The 20780-nt window shown below is 47.0% G+C and overlaps 2 protein-coding genes across 2 annotated transcripts; one reads left to right on the top strand and one right to left on the bottom strand.

Annotated features, from left to right (window-relative positions):
• Nucleotides 1-7734: 7734 nt before the first annotated feature.
• LOC120690237 (shaggy-related protein kinase alpha-like) lies at nt 7735-12478 on the bottom strand. Its single transcript, XM_039972820.1, has 13 exons — nt 12063-12478; nt 11121-11378; nt 10943-11035; nt 10324-10383; nt 9945-10217; nt 9759-9833; nt 9442-9498; nt 9221-9361; nt 8929-8979; nt 8747-8842; nt 8582-8665; nt 8218-8320; nt 7735-8139 (listed from the first exon to the last, which is right to left on the bottom strand). Exons 1-13 carry the CDS (start codon nt 12120-12122, stop codon nt 8078-8080), a joined length of 1413 nt encoding a protein of 470 aa, XP_039828754.1. The 5' UTR covers nt 12123-12478; the 3' UTR covers nt 7735-8077.
• Nucleotides 12479-18139: 5661 nt separating this feature from the next.
• On the top strand, nt 18140-20278 carry LOC120690239 (RHOMBOID-like protein 2). The gene is made up of 5 exons (XM_039972821.1): nt 18140-18640; nt 19002-19165; nt 19250-19413; nt 19506-19759; nt 19964-20278. The coding sequence occupies exons 1-5, from the start codon at nt 18327-18329 to the stop codon at nt 20073-20075; spliced, it is 1008 nt and encodes a 335-aa protein (XP_039828755.1). The 5' UTR covers nt 18140-18326; the 3' UTR covers nt 20076-20278.
• The last annotated feature ends 502 nt before the right edge of the window (nt 20279-20780 follow it).

Genomic DNA, 20780 nt, shown 5'->3' with positions numbered 1-20780 from the left:
CTGAGTTATACTGCGTAATCGTTAAAAAAATATAGTACGCACTTGCATACTTGGACTTGAGATCATGAATTTTGGGATCAAATTCTGTTTCTTCCACGGTAAACAAAACAACCAATTCACCCGCAAAAAAAAAACAAAACAACCAATTACAACATATGAAAGGAGAATGGAAAGGGGAAAGGGAAAGGAGAAATCCAGAACGGGGTCAGTGAGGTTGGCGAGTGGGGCCTGCGTGGCGTGTTTGCGTTTCTGCAGGTCACAGCACAGGTTTTGATATGGACGGTGGGTCCGCCGTCCGCCGGAAATGGGGGGCCAGCCGCCGACGAGCGAGAGGGTACAGGAGGGGAGACAAATTTTTTGGTCGCGCCATGGTTTTGTCACGGAGGCCGGTGGACGACGGCACCTGCTGCCGGACGAGCGCTCGGGTCCAAAGATGACACGAAATTCTAATCGATTTTCTTGGTGGTGTAAGCGTGCCTGCTAAACAAGAGTCGCCGTCGCTGATGGATACTAGCTCTGGAGCAGGCGCCCCATCATGCGTTTTGTTTAAGGAGAGCCGAGCGACCCGTTGCATCACGCCGATAGGCACCGCGCCCACCGCTGGCCCGCGTCTTTCAGGCGAGTTCGGCACAGCGCATCAGCACTTCTTCACCAGATCGCAGCGCAGGTCGCAGCTCGTGTGGTCTCCATGGGCGGTGGTTGACCAGACGGGAACTCAGGCCCTTGATCTGGGGCGCATGTCCGGTGAAAAAAAAAACACGCTGCACCTGCAAATTTGACACATGCGGTTAGATTACCGTATAATCTAGCAGGAGGAAATATCTAGCACTCGCGTGTCAACGTGCCACATTTTAAACTGAACTTGTGTGGAAACACCTTGTAATGCCCCGTGGCTGCCGGTGAGTCGCCGTCGACGTGAGATACACAGACAAGTCGGAATCGAGGGAGGAGGACCAGGCGGCGGACCCTGGCCTCACGAGCTATGTTTTATTAAGCAAAACGTTCGCGTTTCCTCTTTACAAGCCAGCAGGATTATATCCCCAATGCCCACACACACTGACCACATGGTCCCACGCACACAGACGACTACCCTGCACGTTTCACGCCTTCACGTTTACACCTTCGTCTTCCTCGTTGGACCCGTGGTCACAACATCTTCCCCCTCCTGGAGAACGAGCATGTCCCCATGCGAGCGCTGTCGGAAAACGCTACTGAAGCACATGATAATCTTCCTAGGTAGCCAACGCTTCAGGTAATTTGGTCCACTTGATCAAGACTTGGGGCACCGCACGATTACCCTTCTTCACCAGGCGACGATCAAGTATAGCTTCAGGAACAACATCAGACCCATCCAGATGGACTTCTTGTGGAAGGTCAGAGAACACCGGTGTATGATCTGGAGTGTAAGCTTTTAACTGCGACACATGTAAAGTAGGGTGAAGTAAACTAGAATCAGGTAAATTCAGAGTATAGGCGGCCTGACCAATCTTCTGGAGAATCGTGAAAGGTCCATAGTACTTCATGGACAACTTGGGAAATGGTCGATTGACTACGGAGGACTTGGCATATGGTTGCAATTTAAGAAGCACTCGATCACCCACTTGGAAGGAAGTGTCAGTTCTCAACCGATCTGCTGAAAGCTTCATACGAGCCTGAGCCTTGTCCAAGTGATCCTTTAACAATTCAGCAAGCAGAGGTGGAGTGTCTGAAGCCACAGCAACTGGAACTCCCACAAACGGATCATAACCATATAAAGCTTTGAATGGGGAACAGCCCAGCGCTACATGATGAGTAGAATTATACCAGAACTCGGCCTGTGATAACCAGGACTTCCATTTAGCCGGCGAATCACCCACTGAACACCTCAAATACATTTCTAGACACTGATTAACCCTTTCAGTCTGTCCATCCGTTTGAGGATGATATGCCGTGCTGAGATTCAGATTGACACCCAAAAGCTTGAATAACTCCTTCCAAACGTGACTGGTGAACACCTTGTCACGATCTGAAACCATAGAGCGAGGTAAACCATGTAATTTAACCACTATATCAAAGAGCAACCGAGCTACTGAGATGGCAGTGTAAGGATGCTTCAGGGGTAAGAAGTGAGCATATTTAGTGAAACGGTCTACCACCACCAAGATCACACTATAACCCTCTGACTTGGGCAACCCTTCAATGAAATCAAGTGAGATATCCTGCCAGGCCCCTGCTGGAATTGGTAAAGGCTGGAGCAGTCCTTGTGGATGAGTATGGAGATGTTTAGCCTGTTGGCATGTCAGACACTGTGAAATGAATGTTACCACATCTTGCTTAAGACCCTTTCAAGAAAACATTTTCTTAATCCTATGATAAGTAGCTTGCTGGCCTGAATGACCTCCCACTGCACTAGAATGAAAGGCAGCAATAATTTTTGTTTGAATAGATGAATTATCTCCCACCCAAATCCTGCCCTTGTGTCTGATCAGAATTTGCTGCAAGCTGTATCCCTGCTCATTAGGACTATGCACAGCCAATTGCGCTAGCAGCTCTTGTGCTCTGGCATTAGTCACATAAGAATTGATCACAGCCTATATCCATTGTGGTTGGACTTGACTCACTGCTTGCAAGGCCAACATATGCCCCACTCTGGACAAAGCATCAGCAGCTAGATTATCCTGTCCCTTTTTGTAGACCACCTTAAATTGAAGACCCATGAGCCTAGTCATAGCCTTCCTCTGCATTTCTGAATGGAGATTCTGTTCAGTGAGATAAGATAGACTTTTATGGTCTGTTTTGATCACAAATTCCCCTCTCTGCAAATATTGCCTCCACTTTTCTACAGCCATGATAAGTGCCCGAAATTCCTTTTCATATATGGATAAGTGCTTATGTGACTTCCCCAAAGCTTTACTCAGAAAAGCTACTGGTTGCCCATGCTGCATAAGTACTGCTCCAATTCCAATATCAGAACCATCAGTTTCGACCTCAAAAGACTCCTGTAAATTGGGAAGTGCCAACACAGGTGTAGTAACCATGGCATGTTTCAATATATCAAAGGCCTGCTGAGCTTCCTCAGACCAACAGAACTGCTTCTTTCTCAATAACCGAGTTAAGGGCTTGGCAATCAGTCCATAGTGTTTGACAAAACGATGGTAGTAGCCAGTGAGGCCAAGAAAACCTCTCAAGTCAGTCACTGACTGAGGTACTGGCCAATGTACCATAGCAGCTGTCTTTGTAGGGTCAGTAGCCACACCTGCTCCTGAGATAATATGACCGATATACTCCAGCTGGAGCTGAGCAAAAGAACACTTAGTCATTTTCATATAGAGCTAATGCTCCTTCAGCTTATCTAAGACCTGTCTGAGATGAGCCACATGAGTATCCAAGGAGGGATTGTACACCAAAATATCATCTAAAAACACCATCACAAACTTCCAGAGAAAAGGATGCAACACCTCATTCATCAGACACTGAAACGTAGCAGGTGCATTGGTCAAGCCAAATGGCATGACTCTGAACTGGTAGTGGCCCTGGTGTGTTTTAAACGCTGTCTTGTGCTCATCCTCGGGCTTCATCCTCACTTGGTGGTACCCAGAACGCATGTCCAACTTTGTGAAGTACTTGCTACCTGCTAACTCTTCCAATATCTCCTCCGTGATAGGCATGGGAAACCGATTTTTGATTGTTAACTCATTCAACCTTCTGTAATCAACACAGAAACGCCAACTTCCATCTTTCTTTTGAATCAGAAGGACTGGTGAAGCAAAAGGGCTAGAGCTTGGCACTACAAGACCAGCCTGGAGCATGTCTCTGACTTGTTTCTCTATTTCATCTTTGTGGTGGGGAGAATATCTATAAGGTTTAGAATTCACAGGAACAGCATTGGGCAGCAATGGAATAGTGTGGTCATAAATCCTACTGGGTGGTAACTGTTTGGGAATGTCAAACACATCAGCATACTGGTGTAGTGGGTCTTCAATTGCCTTAGAAATCTCCTGATCAAGATTAACTGGCTGCTAGTGAACAATTGCAAAGGCCCAAATGTCATTTCCTTTCCACCATTTCACTAACTGGTCTGCAGACAGCTCCTGCACACCAGGAACTGCAGGCTTGACTCCTGTCAGAGACACAGGCTGCCCTTTATAGGAAAATTCCAATATCTTATCTGCCCAATGACAAGTCATTGGACTAAGAGGTTTCAGCCAGTCATACCCTAGGATAGCATCAAAAGTAGTGATATCCAACACTCTCATATCAGCATGCAAAGTATGTCCATTACACCACCAAGCCATATTAGGAACCCATAAGTCAGAAACCAGAATTTGACCATTGGCTAGTCTAACCTGCTGAGGTGTAGTAGGAACAGGTTGAATACCCACTTTGTCCAAGAAAGCAGCACTAACAAAACTATGAGAACTCCCAGTATCAACCAATGTCAACATAACTTTGTTCTGTACTAATGCCCTAAGGTGCATGGCTTCACCATGAGGAGTTCCAGCAAGAGCATTCAGAGAGAGCTGGCAAAATTCAGAAGCCAGAGAATCTTCGAGCTCCAATTGGGCAACCACCTCTTCAGATAAGGGCATATCCAAAGAATTAGAAACTAAAGCATTCACCTGAGCTTTGGCGCGTTGGGCACAGACTGCTGCATGATTTGGGTCATACTTGTCACCACAATAGTAACACAGATTGTTTGCCTTGCGATAATTCAAACTTTGCCTTTCTTTCCACATGGAAGACTGTTGAAATCCTGATTTCCCTTCTCCTTTCTGACCACCAGAGGTGAACTTGGAAGAGGCAGTCGATTTTGACCAGTTATGCTTCCCTTTTTCCAATACTTGTTGCTGAACCTTTGCTAAGAGAATAGCCTGATCCACATCCTTGGGTACTTGAGCACGTACTCCAGCACTGATATCCAACATAAGCCCTTTGACAAACTGAGACACAAAGAAGGTGTCATCAAAACTTGAATTATGCATAGTAATTTCAAACTGAAGATTCTCAAAGGCTGCAGCATAATCCTCCACAGAGTCTGTTTGTTTAAGTTCCAACAATTCACTCATAGCATCCCTGTAGTTAAGGATGGATTCGGATGTCTGAACATCCGAATTATCCGTATTCGTATCCGCTTAAAACGTAAATATGAATATCCGTATCCGTATTCGAATTTAATATGGATGTCATATGGATGCATCCGAATTCGATTTTAAGAACTTTTCTCTATCCGATTCCGTATTCGTATTCGAAGAATATCCGATCACATCCGTATCCATCCGTATCCGCAAAGAAAAAATGACTAGTGAGACAATCTTAAACTTATCTTTATACCTATTACTTAATGATGTACACTATTTAAATTATTTAGAAAGCTAGATAACTAATAATATATTTATTAAAATTAATAATGATATAAAAATTAACTTTAACTATTTAATATATTTATTTCATGATTAAAATTATTTAATACGAGTCAAATTAATTATTTATTTAATGATAAAATCTTTTTTTATATATCGTAATTATTAAGTATTTAAATATTTATTTATTTTACATTTATAATTAGTATTATATATTTAATATAAAAGCTATGCATAGATAATTATATTCTTTTTTTATTAGCTATCTCCTAATCCTTTACTCCCTACTTGTATAATGATTTTGATCTGCTATAAAATTATTGAAAAAATAAATATACTTATGATAGCTCTATGTTTCAAATCGAGAAGGTATCCGGATTCGTATCCGGATTCGAACTATCCGTTTTGTATTCGTATCCGATGAGATCCGCATTCGTATTCGTATCCGGATTAAAATGTGGTAAAAGGTGACATCCGGATCCGATTTCATCCGTATCCGATCCGAATCCATCCTTACCTGTAGTCATTAGCCCCAAACTTTTTTTCCACAGCAACAATAAAAGTTGGCCAATCCCCTAAACCATTCTTCTTCTTGTACACTTGCAGCCACTTTGCAGCGTTACCATCCATATTCAGGGCAGCCGCAGTCGTCCAAAAAGCTTCATCGATGTTGCACAGCTCAAAGTAATCCAAACATTTGGACTTCCAGATACAAGGATTAGTTCCATCAAAAGTAGGACATGACATCTTAGGCGTAACATGACGATGACCAGAGAATTGCGCCGGCTCACGTCTCATGCAATTACCAAAAGGTGGAGCACGCTGATGTGGCCCAGTAGGAGGCGGACGGAAAGAGCGAAATCCACGGTCAGGTAAGCCCTGGGACAGAGTAGGACTAGGTGGTGGTTCCTCGTGGTCGGGTATTGGCGGCTGATTCAGAGTGATGCGCGCCACTGCCTCCCCGGTTAACTCGATCTGTTTGGCTAGGATCTGCTGGTCTTTCAAAATCTGCTCCATAACCCTATTCCCCAAGTTCATCTGTGATTCTAGGCGATCCTGATTGACTCCAATAGACTCCACTCTAGCGAAAAGCAAGTCGAAATTCTCATGTACCTGGGTCCAGCGATCATCCTCCTGCTGAAAACGATCATCCATCTTGGCGAGGATAAACTGGGTCTGCACGGAAGGCTTAGGGGGCGCCGTGGCGACTGCACCTCAAACCCGGAGACACTGCTCGATTTGATGAAACCCCACCCTCCGGGGCCCGAACACCGTCGATCCAAGCCGAAGGAGTACCGCAGTCGCAACCGGAACCCACGAACAGCGACGAAATGTTCGCCGCCGCGCCGAACTGCAGAACAAAGGACCCGATCCCGGTCTAATCCTAAGCGGCGCGAGAGCGGAGTGGTCGACGGAGCTGGGCAGCTAACCGTCGATTTGCGGTGGCCGCCGCCGACTGGGAGTCGGTGGGCGGGGCGAGGACGCCAGAATCGGAGCGATTCGCGGCAGAGCTGGTCGGCGACGTCGGTGTGACGCAGCGAACCGAATCGGGATCGAACAAAAGGGAACGGAGCGCGCTGAGGATACTGAATCTGATACCACTTGTAATGCCCCGTGGCCGCCGGCGAGTCGCCGTCGACGTGAGATACACAGACAAGTCGGAATCGAGGGAGGAGGACCAGGCTGCGGACCCTGGCCTCACGAGCTCTGTTTCATTAAGCAAAACGTTCACGTTTCCTCTTTACAAGCCAGCGGGATTATATCCCCAATGCCCACACACACACTGACCACATGGTCCCATGCACACAGACGACTACCCTGCAAGTTTCACGCCTTCACGTTTACACCTTCGTTTTCCTCGTTGGACCCGTGGTCACAACATCTGCAAAAAGACATGTTTTTTGACTGCTGTTGGTGAGGTTCGGTTCAGCTACTGATTTGACCCTGGATTCCAGATCGGTGAGACGGTGACCGGAAAGTTGTGCAAACAAACATTTCTCCTTTTTTTCCCCTTTGCGTCACTAGATAGGAAGAAAAAAAGGGTCATACTAGCTCATAAACAGGGCACATGCAAGTAGACTATGCTGCTGTTTTAAAAGGATGTCAGCTCGTCGACACCAGATCTGGTCACGCTGCACCTGGAGCGATGCAGCGCGTATTCATGCTGCATTGGCGGCCATAAACGCAACTGTCGGCAACTAGCAGTTCAGGTCAAAGGTATCAATCATGTGGCTTGGAAGATCCAGAGACCTTCAGGAAACGGAAGAAACGGATACAGATGGGATCATGGAGCCGGTACACTTGTACGACCTTGTCAGCTTACGCGGGTCCATCCACTTGTTGGGAGCATAAAAGATGTTATCGCCAAGACATCGGTGGCATGGAAAGAGTGACGTGCGGTAATCAAAACCGACATTCTGGGATTCCCAGCTAGGGAAGCAAGCACTCTGAATTCTCTTGTTCAGCATGAACCTGGTAATACAACAGCCTAAGTTATCATACACATCTGGGGGCACAGGATGAAATGCCAAAGATACGAGCCGATTCCGCCATGGGCACCAAGCAAGCATTAGGTTTGCCTCCTCTAGGCTCGCTGGTGCGCCCGATTTGAGGAACTTTCGGCCCTCTTTACATCTAGCAAGGCGTTGGCTAGCTATACCACTACTCCATATCGGTCCATAGCATGCCCTGCGCATCTCGGAAGAACCAACAGAGAAATTTCTAGCCGGTCCACCCCTTCACCTCCTCATGTGCTCAGGAATAATGCGATGGACAAGTTCAGCTGGGAGCCCTTCAAGTTCTGCATCCCACAGTTCCAGATGTGGTGGTTAGCGAGAAGGATGTTTCATTACTACTATCAAATGCACTGAAATCTTACCAGCTGCTGTGAAGTCGAACAATGGTGGCAGTGGCCGCCCATTTGGCAAGCAGACTTTGGGGTCTCGCAGCTCATCAAAGAAAGGATGGGCACAAGCATCAACCTGAAAGTATGATAAAAATATGTTTAATCAGAATGTACCTGAATTTTAGAAGTCCTTTTTTCCCAAAAATGGAAGGATCATTGACTCATTTCGTAATGATATGAATGTGATTGCGCAAATATACTACTGCTTCAGATAACTATTGGCATATAGCAGAAATAACTTGTTTAGCTGAAGGGAAAGTAAAGCTTAGTATCAAATACAACTATACTAATTTGACTTTACTAAGTAGTACAGTTGAGATCTCAAATTAGTTCTTACAGCTGTGCAGCGCAGGTTTGGTGAGTACTGAAGTAACCTTGACACGAGGTCAACAGCTTCAGGTGGCATGCGCTTACCAAAAAGCTACATGAAAACAAACTTAAGTAAGCTGGTCAACTGACTACAGCTGAAATGCGATACCATAGAGACAAGAGATCCACTAACCTTGTGCCAGGGATGGGCTTTTATCTGAGGGAACTTGAACTCAGAGTAGTTAGGGTTCATGCACCTGATTTCCTCTCTTGTTGGAGTACCCAAAATCTTTAATAGGAACCCGAAAAATAGAATATTCAGCTACATAGTAATGTCAGCAGATTTCGTGACATAATCCGATAGCAGATACAAACCTTTATTATCTCCACCAGTTGATCAACACCACTTTCACCAGGAAACAAAGGCTGCCATTGGGGTGCAAAACAGGCATAAAAAAATTGTCAGAAGATTCAAGAAAGAGGATCTCAATTGACAGTAAGCTGATTGACATCCCTGGTGTCCACAAAGCCCAAAACTTTATTTTGTAGTTTAATTTGTAATCTTTAACTAGAAAAAATGAGGCCAAAAGATTCTACAATTGCAAATAAAAATCATTGGCATAATTAACTGGAAGAAAAGTGAACTTGTAGAATTGAGATTCTATACCTGACCAATCATAAGCTCAGCTACCACACAGCCAACTGACCAGATATCAATTGCAGTAGTATACTCCGTAGCTCCAAATATTAGTTCAGGAGCCCTATAATACCGTGAGCAAATGTATGATATGTTAGGTTCACCGGGGACCTGAAATGGAGTTCTTTACTTTAATAAATCCATGAAGATATTCAGCATGATCGTGAAGACACTAAAAGAGAGGAGCTTACCAATTTCTTAGCACTCCCAAAATCGCAAATCTTAAGTTGATGTGTATGAGGATTGACCTGGAAGGTTAACCAAGTTGCAGTAAGAAACATGTTCAGCAGTTTGCATAGAACAGAACAAAAAGAAAAATACTCCAAAGATGTAATCAGACACATTTTGCATGAGAAAACCTGCAAATATGCCCTTACATTATCATGTTTGTATTCACAGGCATTAAAAGCAGGATGACATCCTAATGGTCAAAAAATGGAATAGCAGAGTACTTGCAACACTGCAACCACTCAGACTGACACAAGAAAAAGTGTATCAAGGAACGTACCAGTAGATTTTGAGGTTTAATATCACGATGACACACACCAACAACGCGATGAATGTAAGCAAGTGCACGGCACATCTGCACGTGATGGAATAACAGACCATTCCTTAGCATTCATTCCATAACAGCAAATGAACCTAATCTGTTGGGAGAAAAATCTGATAGGTGAAACGGAACATCTTCACAAACCTGATATGCATATAACTTAACATATATTAAGGGCACTCGCTGGTTCATCCGATTGTAGTATTTGGCAACACGATAAACCGTCTCAGATACAAATTCAAGCACAAGGTTGAGGTAAACTTCTCCCCTTTGAGTTGTTGAAAAGAAGTGATGCTTCAGCTGAACTACATTAGGGTGGTCAAGTAACTGCATAGTTTGGAGCTCTCTATTCTTGTACCGCTTATCTTGTAACACCTTTTTTATTGCCACTGTCTCACCAGTTTCCAAGCATTTTGCCTGTTATACTAGAAGTGTTCAATGACTTTGCCCCCAGCATTGTGATCTTCCATGTATACAAAGTAACTAAGTATTCCATGAGGCCAAATGATGGCAAATGACATACCTGGAAAACTACACCAAATGAACCAGTACCAACAACCCGTTCTGCCATGTATGAGACCTTCTGTAAGACCATTAAAAACAGCATCAATGATTCAAAGTTCGAGTTTGAAAAAATGATGTTAAATAAAAAGGAATAGTAGGACAATACATTCAGAGGCATATTTTGTCAAAGCAGAGTTTGCAGCCATCACATAAGTATGTCCAATAACAATACACAAAAGTAGTATAGTGCTAGTGCAATGTCCTCCACACGGGAGGTTGAAAAAAATAATTGTGGCCCTGTTTACATAGCCTGCAGGAATTTTCAAAGCAGGCCCTGTTTAGCGGATGGTTACTGTAGCATCGCTGTTGCAAATCATACTATCATAGATTAAGTAGGCTCATTAGATTCGTCTCGCGATTTACAGCCCATCCATGCAAAAAGTTTTGTAAATAGACTTCATTTAGTACTCCATGCATGTGTCGAAACATTCGATGTGACGTTTTTTTTGCATTTACGGGGTTTATGGGGTGGGAACTAAACAGGGCCGTAATCTATTTCACTGGTATTCAGCGCTCTTTTTAGATAAAGGAACAAAATACGCGGTACTCAATGCTGGAACATATAGTTAATACATCACCTGCTTTGGCTTCCCATTATGACCTCCTATTGTTGTCACAATGATCTGCCCTGTCTCAGTTCCATTTCCATCAAGAGTAACCCCTTCGATTTCCTATTGTCAGAGAACACAAGGCATGAGTACCAAAGTAAAGATGGCATGAGCTTGAAAAGCTATTGGATCAATGAATTGAAATAACCTTATCATTGTGGCCATCAGCTTTATCATCACTGATCGTCATATCATTCATTTCTTTTGGAAGAAGATCTGTTCCTGGTTCTTCAGTTTTAACAGGCTTCATGCTAGTGGATGTGCTTGCCTCAGCATCCCTATTGGATGATGACGATGATTCTTGGTCTATTCGCATAGGTTTGTCCTCAATTAAGTGTGGTTCGATAACAATATCTCCTGCTCCATCCTGCTCAAACTTTGGCCTTTTGGAGCCAGAGTCACCACCCTAACAATATTAATGCAAATTTCCAAAGCAATCGTCAGCAGATGGCAGATAACCAATGGGAAACTGGGTATTTCTTTGTAATTCTTTAGCATTTATATGGAAGGGAAAAAACGAAAAATCCCCTCAAATTTAACAATCCCCCATTTCGCATGTCCTTTTTTTTGGTGAAAGGGGGCCATTTCCACGTTAATCCATAAAGTAAAACATTTCTGAGTGAATGATTTTTTTTTTAGCCTACGAACTAACTAAAAACATTTCCTTATCTGATTAGTAACAAAGTTTGGATGAATAGGCCACCATCCATTTTTAAATGGACCTACGAGGGCTCCCATTGCTAACACATTACAGTCAAAACCGCATCTATTAGACCAACTGGAGAAATAAATACTTCAGCAGAAACAAACAAGATGTCGCCTTTAAAGCGCAAGGAGCCCAATGCCAAATCGACCAAAGCAAAATAAAACCTTGCCACCTGATGAGGCAATCGGCCGTGCAACCCATTTCAAAGATGAGGCAGCCGCGACAAGCAAAAGAACGGAACGAACCACGCTGATGCTGCAAGGGACGATCGGATGAATGCCAAAGGAACGAAACCGAACATTCGCATAGCATCACTAAACACCCAATGCGGGTACCCAGGCCACGAATCACGGTGGGGGGAGGGCTGGGAGGTCGAGCTCTCACCGGATCGGACACGGACGAGCGGCCGGACGCGATGCTCTTCAGCCGCCGCATCATATGCATCCTCCTCCCTCACCGGGGCGCCGGCCGACGCAGCCCGACCCCGACCCCAAACCCTAGCCTCGCCTTACCCCGCCTCCGTCGTCCCCGTCGCCCGGCTCCTCCTCCTCCTCTCCTCCGCCCTCGCGATGCCGCCTCGCCGCTGCCGGAGGTGGCGATCTGGGGAGGGGCGGCCCGAGGCGTAAGGCCCTGGAAGCTTCGCGAAGCTTCGGGGTCGTCGTCGCGGGGAGCCGGGGAAGAGGCCTTCGGTGAAAAAAAAAAATTTGGGATTGGGAGGCGGAGCAAGGGGAGGGGACGGGGAGGTTCGCTCGCTGCACCACTAGATTTCTCGGTGCTTTTTTTAGCTTTGTGACTGGCGCTCTCTCTCCTCCGGTTGTTGGTGATGGTCGCCAAAACGGCAAAGTTGGGAAATCTTGCATTCGGCCCCCTGGACTTCTTCGGTATCATTGTATCAGGCTTGATTTTCAAATAGTTTTATTTGGGTTGATTGTGTATCACATACTTCCATTTATTCAAACAGTCGTTGGTTGTTTGTGTATTACCCACTTTTTCTTAGATGACATTTGTGAGTGCATTAAAAAATAAAAAATAAAACCACATCAATGCTTTGTTTCAAACTCAACTAGACAGTGTACGGTCTACCATATGTAAGTTATCCATGAGGGAGAGAAAACATTGACATACCCAAATCTCCTCGGCATCCATGTGGTCCATCACTCCTGCAGGCCTTCGCGAACACTTCCTCATGTCGTATTTTGCAGAATTATTTTACATATATTTTTAGGAAAGAAGTTTTACCTACGACTTTGCCCTCTAACTAAAATATCCTTTATAGCTTATGATCTTGTACTCAACCATAACCAGCTTGGGTATAGCCTTATATGTCCAGCTTGTTATGCTTTATATAGGTTGAGATTATACTAGTCTTGGCATTATTCTAGATTAATGTTAGAGTTATCTCAGTATTGAATGATGGCAAGATGCTAAATAATGTGTCCTTTGTTTTCGCATAATATTAATTCAAAGAAGGTAATGTATGCTATAATACGCATAGTCTATTCTAAGACTGTCGATGGTAGAGTTAACGCATTATAAGAATGCCCGAGATGCTGCAACGGTTACAACTTATTACATTATTTTTACGGTATTGGTTTGGGTGTTATTAATAATAAATCTAAACTTAGCTGATGATGCTACGCCATTATTAATTGTGCCGTTGGTAATATAGCACACTATGAAAAATAATAGCGCATACCATGGAAGTGTACTAAAATCATTTTAATAGTTTGGTAGAAGATTTAATTCATACCAAAGCAATCGATTGTATACTATAGCAATATGGAAAGATATGATAATATATTCAACATTTTATTTTCCTGTCAATAAGATTCAGATCGGGTCGATGTAACTGGTGGGATTCACTCTAAGATGGCTTACAGTTATGGTAGGCTTATACTAGTTCAGTAGTGATTCATACACTATTCATCTTGTGTTATACGTAATGTCCAATGGCAACTTGCCCGTGGCGTTTAGAGCAAGTATTATAAAAGGCTAAGAGCTGGTTGGGATTCTACGTGGAAGAGAGAGAAAAGATGAGAGAGAAAAGAGCAGGCGACTGGTGAGACGGCCGCTGAGCGGGCGAAGAGGGTTGCTGCGCCTACTATTAGCTGGTATTCTTTGCTCTGCACTACTTGAATGTAGGGTCCACCGCTGGACGCCTTCTTGCAGCCCGCGGTGGCCGCATGCCATTAGCCATGCTCTTACCATTTTGAACCATACTCAGCCGTTGCTTCTTTGTGTGGTTCGAGGAGAAAACAACACGCTAAGGCCCTGTTTGGTTGCGCATGTTAAAATTTTTGAAAAGTCATCTTTCTATATTTGAAATACTAAACATAGACTAATCACAAAAATAATTACAGAACTTGTCTGTAAATCGCGAGACGAATCTAATGAGCCTAATTAATCCGTTATTAGAGGTTATTTACTGTAGCAATACTGTAGCAATTTAGCATCTAATTACAGCCTAATTAGGTTCATTAGATTCGTCTCGTGATTTACAGGTAGCAGTCGCAATGCGTTTTTTATTTCGTCTAGATTTAAGTCTCCATGCAGGTGCTGGAAAAAAATTTTGGAATTTTGATTTTTGCATCTAAACACGGGCTAAATCAAATTGCGAATGGTTGGGCTTTCAAAACTAGACAAGGACCACGGGCAATTGCTCAAGGCTGCAGGGTGCAAAGTGCAAAAGAGACCCTGCTGGAATTTTTGGGCACAGGCGAGGCGAGTCCGGCAGTCAAAGCTCCCGGGTGCGAGCCCAATGATTGCCACCACCGCCGGGCTGCGCGCGCCGGTCCCCTCCCGCTCCCCGGCCGCCCGATCCCCCGGCCCACCCGATCGGGCGGCTGCGCGGGGCCAGGGCGCACTGGCGCGGCTGCCACCCTCCCGGGGTATCCGGGCCGCGGTCTCCCGCCGGTCGCTCGCGATCTGGGGCTCCTCCGCCTGGGAGCGCGCTCGTGGCGAGCACTCCGCGAGTCTCGCCACGCGCCCGGCCCGACGAAACCGTCTCATCTCAGGACAGTTAACAGTCAGTTACGAAGACTGAAAATTTGAAAATTGTGACGGTAGAGTATCACGGTAATAACACTTTTCTTACATTTTATGATATTTCTTTTTTTCATGATATTTCTTTTTTTTCTTCTCATACTATTATTATATGTTAACAAATTTAATGTCTATAATATTTTTATGATCCTCCTACTGAGATTGACCTCATCCGCCGATTTTTTTTTTAAGGCGAGGTGACGCCAATTTTAGCCGCACCTGTACCAACCGTAACCGTAGGATGGTAAACTGGTAGTGGTGCAGTAGAGCCACCGAAATGTTTTTTTTAAAACGAAGCCACCGAAATGTTGGTTGGACACTTGGACTTACCGGGGTGGCTGCCTAGCTCTAGCTCGCCTACAACCAGAGTATCCGAAAGTAGAGAGCCGTGTGTGAATATGCGAATATGCCTGCCCGACACTACGAATCTAAGGTCGTATTTAGTTTTAACGCAAAAAAATTTGCGATGGAATCTTACTAATTTGAAGTACTAAATGAAGTCTATTTACAAAACTTTTTGCACAGATGGGTTGTAAATCGCAAGACGAATCTAATGATGCTAATTAATCCATGATTAATCTATAATTAGCGGATAGTTACTGTAGCATTATTGTTGCAAATCATGAATTAAGTAGGCTCGTTAGATTCGTCTCGCGATTTACAGTCCATCCATACAAAAAGTTTTATAAATAGACTTCATTTAGTACTCCATATATGTGTCAAAACATTCGATGTAATGGTTTTTTTTGCATTTACGAGGTTTACGAGGAAAGATCTAAACAGAGCCTAAAGCAACTCTAGATCGTAGTCTTCTATTAATAACGAAAATCGGTTTTATTTTCACTAGGGAGAACCGTATGTTGTTTTGTTGTGGATTTTGTTGTCCACGCGGTTCCGGAGATGCAAGAGCATAGGGTCCGTCTCGGGCCTTCCACGGCGAAGCCCCATGCTGAGGTGCCAGCAGGAGTGCTGAAAAAAAAAGGTTCAAAGCCGTCGCTGGCGCGGGTTCCGGACTCGTGAGACTATCACTCGTTATACTCTAAATATATCTTTAAAAAAAATATTCTTATCTAGTCATCAAAATTCTCTCCTCTATATACAGTTTCTCCGCATCTATTCACCTCTATATCTCTACTCCATACCAACTACAAGTAAATGGATCCACGTGTCAAAATTATTTTCTTTTTTTACCCTCCCCATTTCTCTCTCTCCCCCGTCCTCCCCCTCCACCAGGCCTCCGCCTCCCTGTTTCTGGTCGGCGGCGCTGCCCGCTCTCCCCGGCCTCTCGCGGGCGCCCGTGCACCCTCTGCTTTGCGGGCACGGCCGATGCCCGCGCAGGCGAACGGCGGCGGCGACAAGAGCAAGGAGGGGCGTGGCGGCCCCGGCCTCCCTTCTATCTCCTGCATGCGGTGGCGCCTCCCTCCTCCGCCCATGCTCTGCTCTCCAGCAGCGCTGCCCCTGCTCGAGTTCCACCCCCTGCTCCCATGGGCCAGGGCGCCCGGATCCAGGCGCACCTCCGCCTCCCATGGCGCCACCCTGCTCCCCTGGTCGCGGCACGACGGGGCAGCCCGCGCGCGGCGCAGGGCGGAGCGGCCGCGGCGCGGCGAGGCGGCCCGAGCTCGGCCCTCGCCGGCGGCGGCCTCCTCTCCCTCTTCCTCCCACCTCTCTCCTTCCTGGCCACGACGGTCGGCGCATGGGGCGGATCGAGGCGACGACGCGCGTCCTCGCCTCGGCGAGCTCCCGCCGATGGATCTGGTCTCCGGCAAGGCGGGCGGGCGGCCTCCGGCGTGGCGCGACGGGCGGCTCTCTGGCGGGCCTTGCGGCGGTGCGAAGGCCATGGCGGCCTCGGGCTCTGGCCATGGCAGCGGCCAGATCCGTGCGGGCCTAGGGCGGTGCCGGAGGCGGAGAACCACGGCGTCAGCCATGGCGGCGGCAAGCGGCGTGGAGGAGGGCCACGGCAGGCGGGCTCGAGGGCGGGGCACCGGCGGACGGCGGAGGTCCAGTGGGTGGTTGGGGATGGCGCTTGTGTGCGGGCCCGCGCCACGCGGGCAGGTACCGGAGCTCCTCTATTCCGCTCGGAATGGTGGATGGACTGTTCGTCCGCAATGCTCGCGTACGGGGTAGCGTTCCCCGCTACGCGCGGTTTTTCCTGTATATTGGTCCGGAAAGATGGCGTACCAGGCTGTTTACAGGACCCAGTGCGGAGAGCCTGAAAGCGCGGACGGAACAGCGCATCCGGCAATCATTAGGCTAGGGAGCCGCGGAAACTTTGATTTTCCAGTGGGAGGACGACGGGATGCGCAGGACGTGCAGCGGTGGTAACTGCAGGAGCGCGGCCACTGATCGTGACGAGACTTTTGCTCCATTCGAGCGCCAGTGAAAACTAACGCGTGCACTGAACCTTCCACACCGATGTCGCTGGAAAACACTAAGGCCCTTCCCAAATTTTTTCAAAATTTCCCGTCACATCAAATTTTTGGACACATGCATAAAATATTAAATGTAGTTTTAAAAAATAAATAATTGTACAGTTTAGCTGAAAATAATAAGATGAATTTTTTTAGCCTAATTAATACATAATTGGACACTAATTATCAAATAAAAACGAAAATATTACAGTAGCCAAATCTAAAAAATTTCAAGAACTAAACACACCCTAAAAAAGCCTCCCCCACGTTCTCCCTGCTCCGCCCCTCTCGCGGGCGGTCGCCGCCGCGGCCGCGTATCACGGGTCTTTTCGCCGCAACCGCCTCCGTTGATAGCTCTGCCTTCGTAGCGTGGCTGCTTCAGTGTGGTCGGTCAAATCGGCTCCAGTCACTCGGACCTGACGTCAGTCGGTCACCGCATCACCACACCAGTCAACTTCGCCTTGTGGTCTTTTGTGCCTCCACGAAAATAAGCTGGACCACCAAAAAAAAAAGGAAAATAAGCCGGGCCGCGCGGAAACAACGCGGGTTTGGGCCACCACGAAAATTACGAGGCTTGCTCGAAAAAAAAACAATTACGAGGCCAGGAATGTGGGCCGCCGCTTCTGCGCTTTCGCCCTCTCTCCTAGCCTAGGCTCAAACAGAGGTGCAGGCTGGGCCCAACGCGCGTCGTCCACCTCGCCGTGCGGCCGTACCAACTGTTACCACATGAGGTGGTTGGTTCGCACCGCTCTCGGAAGCGCGTTACGGCGTGCCTGAACGGGTAGACCCGCAGAGCCGCCGACAAGCTGGGCGCACGCCACGGCCAGCCTCGCTCCGCACGTTCCTTCTCGCCTGCCTGTCTGCCTGCCAACAGCTAGCCAACTCGCGAATCCACCAGCAGGCCGTGCGCTGCGCCTGCGCTTTACGCGTCCGCGCCACACGCGCCGGAAGCAACGCACGTAACTGCCAGAACGCCGCCCACCGCCGCCGCCGCCGCCATTTATTCACACGCCTTGGCGCCTTCCACGGCTCCACTACCACCACGGCACCACCACCTCCACCACCACGTCGCAGCCGTTTCTCTGCAGCAAGCCAGCAACCCACCGCTAACCCCCGCCGCTTCTCTCCAGCAACCCACCGCATCCCGGCCCGCGCGGCAGCAGCAGCAGCCAGCGTCGCCCCCCGCGTTACGACCGCCATGGCCGCCGCGCGCTACGACGTGGAGCAGGGCGGGAGGGGCGGGGAGGGGAAGTACCCGCCGCCGCCGGAGCAGATGTACCCGCAGCGGGAGGGGGAGAGGGAGTGGGTGCCCTGGTTCGTGCCGGTCGTCGTGGCCGCCAACATCGCTCTCTTCGCCGTCGTCATGTACGTCAACAACTGCCCCGCCCACGCCGCCTCGACTCGCCGCGGCGGCGGCGGCGGCGGCGGCGCCTGCGTCGCGCGCGGGTTCCTCCACCGCTTCGCCTTCCAGCCGCTCAGCGAGAACCCGCTCCTCGGCCCATCGTCGGCGGCGTAAGTGTCACAGCGCCTTTGAGCCCCAGCTTTCTTCAGTTTCGTATCTCCATTATTCAGTTATTGCTTATGGTTGCCTCGATTCGGCCAAATCTGAAGCTTCTTCCATGGCTATCGATCAATCTACTAGATATAGATAGAACCACAGATCGTAACTAATTGATAGATCGAAGATTTCTTACCACGAGTGCCTCGTGGCAAATCATAACTGACTCTATCCTATCTCGGAATCTCTGTTTGTCTTGCCAGCTTTTATCACTGATATACGATATACGATTTGTTTTTCGGACATGTATTGTTCTTGAGATTGATGGGGGGTGGTGGACGATTTCTGACGCCAAAATACTTCCTTTTCCCGCAGGCTGCAGAAGCTGGGAGCACTTGTGTGGGACAAAGTTGTGCACGAGCACCAGGGTTGGAGGCTCCTGACGTGCATCTGGCTGCACGCCGGCGTTGTCCACCTGCTAGCCAATATGCTCAGCCTCGTGCTCGTCGGACTCAAACTCGAGCAACAATTTGGATATCGTACGCACTGCTATACGAACTACTCGTCCCAATATATGCCTATCTGAATCTGAATCTGAACAGGCATTCCCGTTTTCCTTGCAGTGAGAATCGGTGTCATCTACATTGTTTCTGGCGTTGGAGGCAGCGTGCTTTCATCTCTGTTCATCAGGAACAACATCTCTGTTGGCGCTTCTGGAGCCCTCTTTGGACTCCTTGGAGCCATGCTGTCGGAGCTCTTCACCAACTGGACAATCTACTCAAACAAGGTGCATTTCATTTCTTCCCTACTTATCATCCTGCAAGGGGATCAAATTATCAATGTACTGAATGCAGTTTCGAAATTGAATGTAATCTGCAGGCTGCAGCCCTGGTGACCCTCTTGGTCGTTATCGCCATCAACCTCGCCATCGGCATCCTCCCGCACGTCGACAACTTTGCGCACATCGGAGGATTCCTCACTGGTTTCCTCCTGGGATTCATCTTCCTGATGCGCCCGCATTACGGTTGGATGCAGCGCTATGTCCGGCCCTCGGACATCAAGTACACCACCAGGAAGTACCTGCCCTATCAATGGGTTCTGTTGGCCGTAGCTTCGGTCCTCGCTGTCCTCGGGTAAGCATCACATCACATGCTGGTGCCGCCTCTTTCTTGGACCTAACATGGTAGTACTTGCTATATCTTAAGTGTGCTATAATGCTAACCTAATGAACTCTGCCAGCTTTCACTTTCGCCACCCAAAATAAAAATGGGCACTGTCATCAGTTAGGTCGGTTTGAATGATTTTGAACTCATGTTTACGGTGCCTAACCTGCGCAGATTCGCCGTTGGGATGGGGATGCTTTTCAAGGGAGTGAACGCGAACGACCACTGCCAGTGGTGCCACTACCTCAGCTGCGTCCCGACATCTAGATGGAGCTGTGGGAAGTGAAGGTTGGTGCTTGAGACACCTTTCGACTGAAACCAGGAGATGGCGCCATGAGAACATTTTCGGGCAAGCATTTCGATGAATAGATAGATAGATAGATACAGCTCATACTGTTGTGGTGTACAGAGTATCATCAGAACCCGATTGATCAATCAACGATTCATTTATTTATTCAGCTATATTTGAAATGGAAATGACTTTAATCTGAATCGCCCTCCTGCTTTGTAATTTGTGTTCGCAGTAGTGTTGGCTACACTTGAACCAGAAACGATTTTCCGCTGATCACCGTGGTGTGCAATAGTACGCTTTTATATTCAGTCATTCAATAAAAAAACAATCAGGTGTGGCGACCAGATGACGGTCTGATGTAGGGAATGGAGTTGAAATTACTTTATTTTTGCATGGGAAAGTAGGCCGAACAAAGTAAGTAAAATATAGAAAGATTCTGAAATTCAAAATTCTATTGAGGGCGTGTTTTGTCCGTGAAATTTTTTGGATTTGGCTACTGTAGCAATTTCGTTTTTATTTAATAATTAATGTCCAATCATAGACTAATTAAATTCAAAAGATTCATCTCATCATTAACAGTTAAATTATATAATTAGTTATTTTTTTAAATTACATTTAATATGTATGTGTTCAAAAATTCGATGTGACGGTGAATCTTGGAAATTTTTGGGAACTAAACTGGGCCTGAATGATGTTTCA

Source organism: Panicum virgatum, chromosome 9N, assembly GCF_016808335.1.
Source record: "Panicum virgatum strain AP13 chromosome 9N, P.virgatum_v5, whole genome shotgun sequence".
Taxonomy (NCBI): domain Eukaryota; kingdom Viridiplantae; phylum Streptophyta; class Magnoliopsida; order Poales; family Poaceae; genus Panicum; species Panicum virgatum.
Note: the sequence above shows the minus strand (reverse complement) of the source record. Positions and strands in the feature narration are given on the sequence as shown.

Excerpts from the sequence above, each read along its gene's own strand:
- LOC120690237 (XM_039972820.1), bottom strand. The coding sequence starts at position 12,122 with ATGCATATGATGCGGCGGCTGAAGAGCATCGCGTCCGGCCGCTCGTCC. Across the intron at positions 11,036-11,120 it reads CTGATGGCCACAATGATAAG|GAAATCGAAGGGGTTACTCT; the intron begins GTTATTTCAATT and ends CTCTGACAATAG. Across the intron at positions 9,834-9,944 it reads TTAAGTTATATGCATATCAG|ATGTGCCGTGCACTTGCTTA; the intron begins GTTTGTGAAGAT and ends CATCACGTGCAG.
- LOC120690239 (XM_039972821.1), top strand. The coding sequence starts at position 18,327 with ATGGCCGCCGCGCGCTACGACGTGGAGCAGGGCGGGAGGGGCGGGGAG. Across the intron at positions 19,414-19,505 it reads GGACAATCTACTCAAACAAG|GCTGCAGCCCTGGTGACCCT; the intron begins GTGCATTTCATT and ends TGTAATCTGCAG. Across the intron at positions 19,760-19,963 it reads TCGGTCCTCGCTGTCCTCGG|ATTCGCCGTTGGGATGGGGA; the intron begins GTAAGCATCACA and ends TAACCTGCGCAG.